The sequence below is a fragment of the Nerophis lumbriciformis genome, linkage group LG16, assembly GCF_033978685.3.
Source record: "Nerophis lumbriciformis linkage group LG16, RoL_Nlum_v2.1, whole genome shotgun sequence".
Lineage (NCBI taxonomy): Eukaryota > Metazoa > Chordata > Actinopteri > Syngnathiformes > Syngnathidae > Nerophis > Nerophis lumbriciformis.
The window spans coordinates 40,394,067-40,404,978 of NC_084563.2; the positions used below are offsets into that span (position 1 = coordinate 40,394,067).

The 10,912-nt window shown below is 38.6% G+C and overlaps 1 protein-coding gene across 4 annotated transcripts in view; it reads left to right on the forward strand.

The window, feature by feature from the left end:
* The window catches only part of LOC133617436 (uncharacterized), a 40,886-nt gene extending 39,528 nt beyond the window's left edge, over positions 1 to 1,358 (forward strand). For all 4 annotated transcript variants that reach the window (XM_072914965.1, XM_072914967.1, XM_072914968.1 and 1 more), the window contains one exon: positions 553 to 1,358. In XM_072914965.1, coding sequence (XP_072771066.1) covers positions 553 to 563 — 11 coding nt within the window. In that variant the 3' untranslated portion in view covers positions 564 to 1,358. The remainder of the gene's footprint in view (positions 1 to 552) is intronic.
* The last annotated feature ends 9,554 nt before the right edge of the window (positions 1,359 to 10,912 follow it).

The window sequence follows — 10,912 nt, forward strand, 5'->3', positions numbered from 1 at the left end:
GAAATAGTCTTGATTGCTAACACAAAGCAGGTGTGGGGAACAGCACTCAAAGGAAGACATGAAACTGCTACAGGAGAATACCAACAAAACAGGAAAAGCCACCAAAATAGGAGCGCAAGACAAGAAGTGAAACACTACACACAGGAAAACAGCAAAAAAGTCCAACTAAATCTCGGCGTGATGTGACAGGTGCTGACAGTACACCTACTTTGTCCCTTGGTTTAGACAAACACTGGCCTCCAGTGGCCAAGCTGTGTCATTACGAAAACATGTTGTTTTTTTTTATGCACTCTAACTGGCATATTAACATAAATGAGTCAATGGTAGGTCCTCTGTTCCGTCAGTAGAACCGAATAAATAACCACCCAAAAGCGGCAAGAAAACTTGATCTACATTTGGTGACTTGAATATTAACCAAGTATTAGTGATAATGTTATGTAATGATGTAATGTTTGGTTTGCGATCTTTTTAATTCAACGATGCCAGCATATCACAAAGTCTATGAAAGGCCTTGACTCTTGTTTGATGACTCAATGTATTATTATGACCCAGGAGAGGACTAGCTGCCGGAGCCGAAGGTGACACAGGGTATTCCTCCAGAGTCCAGGAAGTGTTGAGTACAAGGAAGCACCTTCTTCCGATGGATGGAAAACAAAGAGTCATCAAAACAAAGACTTCCAGTCGGCTCATCGACCCTACCACCTAGGCCTCCCTCCGCCCTCCCGTGACGATGGACTTTTTTGTTTTTTGTTTTTCTGGGATGTCTGGAATCCGTCCCTTAAAGGGGGGGGGGGGGGTTCTGTCATGATCCATTACCCGGATTATGTCATGTTTAGTTTGAGATTCTCTTAGTTGTTTAGTTCTTTTCAGCACTCCTGTTTTTGTGTTCCTTGTTGCCATGGATGCTGATTATTTACCCCTGCCTCTGATTAGTGGTCAGGACGCTCACCTGCGTCTGGTCACTAATCAGAGAGATATTTATTCCTGCCTCACGTCATACTCTGTCTGGCAGTTTTGTTTGCTACACCCAACAGGTTATTTTTGCTTCTAGTTCCCGTGTTGGCTAGTCCTGGTCAAAGCTTTTCTCTAGCTTCCCGTTCCAATTTTTGTATTCTTGCCTTGTTATGGTAATAAATCGTCTTTCTTACCTGCGGATCGTCAATGATTGTTGAGAAGAATAATTTTATTTTTGATTTTATTGTGTTGACAAACATCACACTGAATATTAATTGAAAAGAATAACGTACAACTCCAAACCAACGACACTTGAAATAACAATACACACTTCAACACACAAATTCAACACATGCATGAAAAAAAAGGACAAACAAAATTGAAAAATATCAATAAGAGTATCAATAATAATAATAAAATGAACATCAATATTAGTGAATAAGAACTTTAAACAACAATAAACAAACACATCACTATGTCAGGTTCAAAGACTGATGACATCTAATAATCAGACAAGAAGCAAGAAATCATGCAGAGACAGAGTTCAATTTAGCTCATGAGGAGACATGTGTTTTGGGCTGTATTCTAATTACAGATCCAAACTATGTTCTAAAAGTCAAGCCCGCGTGCCACCTCTATTTATTTGGAAGGTCCCTGTTACATCACTGAAGCTGTCGCTGAGGGAAGGGGGTAATCTCGACAACTCCAGTTGGACACAATATATGATTATAGAATAAATGAAAATTAGTTGACGCTGCAGATATCGTCTTGTCTCTGCTCTGTCTGCGTCACGGCGGTGTTCGGCCTTTGCAGTCAGCAGGCCGAGGCTGGACACAATACTGATAAAGCCGGCTTTTGGATTGCCAGCATGCACAGATACAAAAATACCACTTCAGCACAATTGAAAATAATTTATAGCAACAACCTTTAAGCATAAAGTTATGATGATAATATATACATAATTATTCTAACATTTCCCTCCTGTTCATCACATAACTTCTCCAGAATCTTTTTATCCCCAATAACTTCCTCTTGCAATTTTCAGTTAAAAGTTCATTTCTTTAGGGCCAAGTTATGTTTACACTAAGAGTTCAACATCATCATATTTTTTCTATATATACCTGTATATAGTCACCAGGGTCTGGAAACAGATCAGGAACACCGCCCAGGTAGGTATCCTCGTCATCAGATTCATCTTTCTTGTCGTCCGCCAGAAGGTGCATCTCAACATTACTATCATCTGCTAGGCTAATCGCTGTTGTAATCAGACGGTTAATCAGAGAACGCAGACAGGGAATACAACAACATCCACACAACGTCAGTATCGCTGCAAACGCAGCCATAGATACTAGAATTGATGATACCAAAGACTTATATTTACCGAACACATCCAACCATCCATCCCACATAGATGAGTGCTCTTTCATTTTACCGTTGAGGGTGCGAAGGCCTTCCAGTGCTCTGGTCAGGCTATCTTCTGCATCAGTGTAGTTTGGTATGACGTGCAACAATGTTCACCCAATATTGTGCACACATCTCCAACATGTTTGGCGCCGAACGGTTTTGAAAGGCCATAAGGGAGGTTGCGGTGAGTTGATCAGCGACGACTTCAAGTCCGGCCTGCGTCCAATTTCCTAATCTCTGTACGTTGTAGTGGACGTAGTTTATTCTGTCAACATTCTTGTTACACGTACACTACCAGCAGACGGATGATTCGAATCCAGCTGCAACTTCATTTACCAATTTGTACTCGTCAGGTACACCTCTAGGGACACCTATTGTATCGATATAAGTTGGATCTCCAACACTTTGCCAGTTTACATCAGGCTTTTCCAATGTTCGGGTATCAAACTGTTCAGACGTGTTAACAATTTTCGTACAAATATAGATACATTTACTATGTGTAAGCAGTTGTCTGATGATAATTTTCCTAACTATTGTCCAGAGCCTAGCATGTTAATGCAGGTGTAATTAGCTTTTGTCACATGTTTATCAAACATTGGTTTCTGCTTTGTTTCTTTGGTTACAGGCTACATTTTGTCATATGTAGTGCAATTCCATTCAGGAGTTGTTTTGCTCATTACTTCAATTAAACTTTTTTTGCCATGAGTAACCAATTAACAGCCAAAGGAGGAACCAATTAATACACACCAGTTGTTACTTTGAACATTTATCCACATCATCAAATGGTACGCTTACAACTGTGACTCCAGCGCGTTTAGTATAGGTGTTCACTCTGGGTTGTTCGGTGTTGCGCATGGTTTGATTTATGCAAACAATCACCAGGAAATGTGGGTCTAGTCCACTTGACCATGCCCATATTTGGAAACCGCATCTGGATGTGTTGAACAGTGTGGCATTGGGTGGTCTATTTTTTCCATCAGGGAGTGATATGGTTAACACTAGATTTGGTTATTCAACTTTTAAAGAATGTAGCTTCTTCACTATCTCCCGGGGCCAGTACTTCATTCATTCATTACCAATAGACAATTAAACTTTAGCAACTAAACACATATTTACACACCTATGCTTGAGAAGGAACATGATGAAGAAAACCTCATATTTCCTGCCCCCTTCAACATAATAAGTAGTCTTACTTAATGGATAGCCCAGATTCACAAGCATACAAACTAAACAAATACATCCATATATAACAAAAATAATATACTGTACATCTCACAGGATGATACAAATTAAATACAAAACCAGACACAAAATAAGTAGAATAATAAATATAATATATACTATAATATAATATATGTAGTGACCAGAGTGTCTCATTTCCCCCGTATTGGATAGCCTGTGAGGTACCACCAGTAATTTGGCCAGTCTGTTCCCGTGGTGGGAATCCTTTTAAGTTTCTTACAGGAAGTAGTGTTGTAGAGGTGGTATTGGGAGCTACCGTAAAAATCAGTGATTCATTTTAAGCCCACGAGACTATCCATGAGATACAGGTTGTTACATTTGGACCTCGGTTTTAGGATCAGATCTATCGAACAGACGGCATAGTCTGTTGTTCTTGCTTCAGCATTTCCTGTTTGTCGTTTAATGCGGCTGTACTTGTAATGTTCATGTACATTTTTACGAAATCTATATGGACGTTTTGTTTTTTCCATACATTTCTTTAGTCTGTTTTTAATTGTCACATTTTTCCTTTCCACTAGTCCTGCGCTTTGTGCATGATAAGCACAGTGGTTTTTGAGATCAATTTGGAATAATTATCCTATATTCTTGATTGATTGATTTACAAAATAAGGTCCATTGTCACTGTATAGTTTTAGTTATACCCTATCTTGGTATTATATCTTTGCATAAAGCTTTTAATACTTTTAGCGCATCTGCTTTTCCTTTAGAAAATATTTCTACCCACTCTGAAAATGCATCTACTATGACCAGACAATACTGTTTTTCTTCACTCCTATTTTGTTCAATAAAATCCATGCATAGCTGTTGGAACGGGTGTTGTGGTTTGGGGAATTGGCCTCGCACATGTCATGCATGCCCTACAAAATGTTTTTGAATAAGAATACAAGCCGTAGGTAGTACATTACTTCTATATTTTTTCATTCTTTCATTTATTTATTTATTTCAGGCATAAAAAAGTACAAAGTTGACAACACATAATAATATAAATTAATATAGTGCAAAAGGTAATGTATAGTATGCAATGCATGATTGTCCAGTTTTGCCTGAAAGGGAGTGGGAAAAAGATAACTTAAGGTTATAAGGTCCATCTTCCCTCCTGTTGAGGCATGAGTACAACCATGACTCAATACTGTTGCCCACTTATACAGATTTTTTGGTAAGATTGGTTTATTGTCTGGACATACATAGATGTGTTCTTTGTTCAACGTGGCTCCGTTTTTTTATTTTTATCCATGTATCTTTTTCTTTTGGAGTATTTTGTTGTTGCATGTCTTTTAGTATATCATTATTCATGTCGCTAGTTTGTAGTTTAAAAACTTTTCTTCTTCTGCTGTTTGTTTTGCTGTTTTGTCTGCAAACGTGATATTGCGTCCGTTCCGTTGGTGTGTGCCGCACATTTGCACATTGCTATTTTGCTGGTAACTGTACCGCTTTTAAAAATTATTTTAATAGTTCTCCATGTGTTACAGGTTTTCCTGTTGACGTTATCATTCCTCTATTTTGCCAGTGTTGTGCAAATGTGTGTATTGTTGAGAATGCATTTTGGCTATCTGTGTGTATTGTAACATTTTGATCTTTCATTAATTTACATGCTTTAGTGTTACTAGTTGTGCAGCTTGCATTGAGTAATTTGATGGTCATTTTATAGCTTTCAAAACTCCAGTTGCTGTAACAACCGCACATCCCATTCTATTTTTATTTCACAGAATGCTGCTTCTAAATTCCACTCTACAGGTGTTGACATTTTTAGATCTTTTTCATACATTATTTTAGTTAAAGGAGCTACTATTTCAGCGTAATTTTGTATCCAACTTCTACAGTAACTAGTTAATCCTAGAAATTACATCACTTGCTTCTTTGTTTGTGGTTTTGGTGCTTGTAGTACTGCTGCTTTTCTTCTTCCCACAATAGTGCGTCCATCTTTGTTTAGAGAATGTCCTAGATATTTTACTTCTGTTTTGCATAATTGGACTTCTGTTTTGCTTACTTTGTGTCCTTCACAATGTAGATGATTTAATAACGCTAATGTATCTTTTCTATAGGTTTCCTTATTCGGTGATACTAATAATATGTCATCTATGTATATCAGGACTTTTGTCTTCCTCCTGGAGGGTTGAATTTGGACATGCTTGCATGCATTGCTTGTGAATAGATTGTCGGACTTTCTGCGGTAGTCTTGTATAGGTGTATCTTTTCCCTTTATAAGTAAATGCAAACCAAAATGTACTTTCTTTATGTATTGGTACCGAGAAGAATGCATTACTGATATCAATCACTGTGAAATGTGTCCAAATCCTGCATATGATGTTTAAAATTACAGCATTAATTGTCCTAATAAACACTAAATCAATATTCATAATTTAAATGTTATACCTATTACTTCTTGTAATTTTAGGTAACATTTTAAACCCACTAAAACTGTCTATAAGTGAATTAAACTATAATTTTATAACTCAGAAGAGACATTCTTCCATTTCTTTATATTTTTTATTTGTAATTATTATTCAACAATATTCAAAACAAACCGTTGTAATGGTTATAGTCATGCTCCTGCCTACTCTTGCCATGCCTCCTTATTTATTCTATGTTATGCCATTATGTTATCTTAGCTCAGCACCCAGATATATGGTGTACTGCGAATGTGTAAAAAAAAATCATAATCTAACCTAAGAATGTTAGACTCCACTTTAAAGTTAGACTGACTTTAAACTTGCACGTAATACATTCATTTTCAAACTTTCACTCCCAATGTGCCACACACACACACACACACACACACACACACACACACACACAACAAGGTTGTGTGTGTGCGTGAGTGCACACCCTAAGAGATAAGGCGAACAACACTCGAAGAGCGTTTTTATTTTTTTTCCCTATGCCTATAAATATGTAACGTATTTTATATCACTTTATCATGCTATACATATCGACTCTTATTATAGTTATTAATCTAAGTTTTTATTTGTTCCATTATTTTAATTTTATGTATATTTATCATTGATGGGTCTCTCATAAAAACACTATTTTTATATATAAATATATGTATATCTTCAGTCTACATTTTCTTCATATCTTATTTCAATACCTCCACATTATCTGATGTACGCATTAGTTTATTCCATTTTGCATTTAATTATTATTATTGATTTCTTCCCATTTCTTCATCTATTTTTAAACATTTATCTCACTCCTCACCATTTTTATTTGAACCTGTTTTTATCTGAACCTCTTTTTATTCGAACCTCGAGGTTTTAACACAATTTTTACACAATTTGTTCCAGGAAAGTTACACACTTAAACAAACAAACAAACAAACAAACAAACAAACTTGCAGCGATCTACCACCAATAGCATACGCTGACAACACGAACACCATGTTTTTCCACATGCACCTACATTTGTCACTTTCTCATCTTTTCTTGAACTTGCTTTTTTGCTCACAACACATCCTCTATCCATCTCTTCCTTACACTGCAAAACAATGTTTATACGTCTATTCTCCTCTCCTAGAAACTATTCACGTAAGGTTATAAAGGTCCCTTTTTCCTGTCACATCAATTCCTAGATATGGTCGAAACTATTTAAAGTGCACTACGCATAATAAACGCAACATTATTAATATTGCTACTACAGATAATTTCAACAAAAACTCGTCAAAACAGCCCAATACTTATGATATGGGCTTTTTAAACATAAGATCATTGTCTCCCAAAACGTTATTAGTTAATGAGGTCATGAGAGACAACAATCTTAACGTCATTGGTCTTAGCAAAACCTGGCTCAAACCAGACGATTTTTTTGCGCTAAATGAGGCATCTCCTCCTAACTATACTAATGCACATATTGCCCGTCCCCTTAAAGGGTGTGGGGGGATCGCACTAATATACAATGAAAACTTTAGCCTTACCCTTAACCTAAATAATAAATACAAATTGTTTGAGGTGCTTACTATGAGGTCTGTCACACCGCTGCCTCTCGACCTGGCTGTTATCTACCGCCCCCCCCCCCCCAGGGCCCTATTCGGGCTTTATCAATGAATTCTCAGAGTTTGTTGCTGATCTAGTGACGCACGCCGACAATATAATCATAATGGGAGACTTTAATATCCATATGAATACCCCATCGGACCCTCAGTGCATGGCGCTCCAGACTATAATTGATAGCTGTGGTATTACACAAATAATAAATGAACCTGCGCATCGCAATGGTAATACAATAGGTCTAGGGCTGGCCAGGGGTGTCACCACCTCCAAAGTTATGGTACTCCCGTATACTAAAGTAATGTCCGATCATTACCTTATAAAATTCGAAGTTCTAACTCATTGTCAACAAACTAATAATAATAATAACTGCTATAGCAGCCGCAACAATAATGCTGCCACAACAATGACTCTTGCTGACCTACTGCCTTTGGTAATGGCACTATTCCCAAATTATGTCGACTCTATTGATAACCTCACTAACAACTTTGACAATGCCCTGCGCGAAACCATTGATAGTATAGCACCGCTAAAACAAAAAAGGGCCCCTAAAAGGCACACCCCATGGTTTACAGAAGAAACTAAAGCTCATAAATTATCATGTAGAAAGCTTGAACGCAAATGGCGCGCGACTAAGCTTAAGGTTTTCCATCAAGCAAGGAGTGATAGTTTAATAACTTATAAACGCATGCTTACCTTAGCTAAAGCTGAATATTACTCAAATCTCATCCGCCTCAACAAAAACGACCCTAAATTTTTGTTTAGTACAGTAACATCGCTAACCCAACAAGGGACTCCCCCCAATAGCTCCACCCACTCGGCAGATGACTTTATGAATTTCTTTAAAAAGAAAATTTAACTCATTAGAAAGGAGATTAAAGACAATGCATCCCAGCTACAACTGGGTTATATAAACACAGATATGACCGTATATACGACGAATACTGCAATCCAAAATAGTCTCTCTCTTTTTGATGAAATAACATTAGAGGAACTATTACGGTGTGTAAGTGGGATAAAACAAACAACATGTTTACTTGACCCACTTCCTGGGAAACTTATCAAGGAGCTTTTTGTATTATTAGGTCCATCAGTGCTAAATATTATAAACTTGTCACTTTCCTGTGGCACTGTTCCCCTAGCATTCACGAAAGCGGTTATTCATCCTCTGCTCAAAAGACCTAACCTCGATCCTGACCTCATGGTAAACTACCAACCGGTGTTCCACCTTCCCTTTATTTCGAAAATCCTCGAAAAATTTTTTGCACAGCAGCTAAATGAACACTTAGTGTCTAACAATCTCTGTGAACCTTTTCAATCTGGTTTCAGGGCAAATCACTCTACGGAGACAGCCCTCGCAAAAATGACTAATGATCTACTGCTAACGATGGATTCTGATGCGTCATCCATGTTGCTGCTTCTTGATCTTAGGGCTGCTTTCGATAGCGTCGATCTTAATATTTTATTAGAGCGTATCAAAACACTTATTGGTATGTCAGACTTAGCCTTGTCGTGGTTTAACTCTTATCATACTGACAGGATGCAGTGTGTCTCCCATAATAATGTGACCTCGGACTATATTAAGGTAACGTGCGGAGTTCATCAGGGTTCGGTTCTTTGCCCTGCACTCTTTAGTAATTACATGCTGTCGCTAGGCGACATCATATGCAAATACGGTGTAAGCTTTCATTGTTATGCTGATGACACCCAACTCTACATGCCCCTAAAGCTGACCAACACGCCGGATTGTAGTCAGCTGGAGGCGTGTCTTAATGAAATTAAACAATGGATGTCCGCTAACTTCTTGCAACTCAACGCCAAGAAAACGGAAATGCTGATTATCGTTGCTGCTAGACACCGACATTTATTTATTAATAAACATTTGACAACCAAACATCTACACAAGGCGACTCACTAAAGAATCTGGGTATTATCTTCGACCCAACTCTCTTGTTTGAATCACACATTAAGAGTGTTACTAAAACGGCCTTCTTTCATCTCCGTAATATCGCTTAAATTTGTTCTATTTTATCCACTAGCGACGCTGAGATCAGTATTCATGCGTTCGTTACGTCTCGTCTTGATTACTGTAACGTATTATTTTCGGGTCTCCCTATGTCTAGCATTAAAAGACTACAATTGGTACAAAATGCGGCTGCTAGACTTTTGACAAGAACAAGAAAGTTTGATCATATTACGCCTATACTGGCTCACCTGCACTGGCTTCCTGTGCACTTAAGATGTGACTTTAAGGTTTTACTACTTACATAAAATATACACGGTCTAGCTCCAGCCTATCTTGCCGATTGTATTGTACGATATGTCCCGGCAAGAAATCTGCGTTCAAAGAATTCCGACTTATTAGTGATTCCCAGAGCCCAAGAGCTATAGCGCGTTTTCAATTCGGGCTCCAGTCCTACGGAATGACCTCCCGGGAACAGTTAGAAATGCTACGACAGTAGAAGCATTTAAGTCCCATCTTAAAACTCATTTGTTTACTCTAGCCTTTAAATAGATCCCCTTTTTTAGACCAGTTGATCTGCCATTTATTTTCCTTTCTTCTCTGCTCCCCTCTCTCTTGTGGCGGGGGAGACACACAGGTCCGGTGGCCATGGATGAAGTGCTGGCTGTTCAGAGTCGGGACCCGGGGTGGACCGCTCGCCTGTGCATCGGTTGGGAACATCTCTGCGCTGCTGACCCGTCTCCACTCGGGATGGTTACCTGCTGGCCCACTATGGACTGGACTCTTACTATTGTGTTGGATCCACTATGGACTGGACTCTCACAATATTATGTCAGACCCACTCGACATCCATTGCATTCGGTCTCCCCTAGAGGGGGGGGTTACCCACATATGCGGTCCTCTCCAAGGTTTCTCATAGTCATTCACATCGACGTCCCACTGGGGTGAGTTTTTCCTTGCCCTTGTGTGGGCTCTGTACCGAGGATGTCGTTGTGACTTGTGCAGCCCTTTGAGACACTTGTGATTTAGGGCTATATAAATAAACATTGATTGATTGACTGATTGTCTCTGCTCTGTCTGCGTCACGGCGGTGTTCGGCCTTGGCAGTCAGCAGGCCGAGTCTGGACACAACACTGATAAAGACGACTGGCAATCTTTTGGATTGATATGATCAGTATCGGATCGATGCTATCAGTATCAGATCGATACTATCAGTATCAGGTTGATACTATCAGTATTGGATTGGTACGATCAGTTTTAGATCAACACTATCAGTATCAGATTGACAATAACACTATCAGATTGGCACCGTGAGTTTTAAATCAACACAATCAATATCTGATCAATAATATCAGTATCAGAGCAA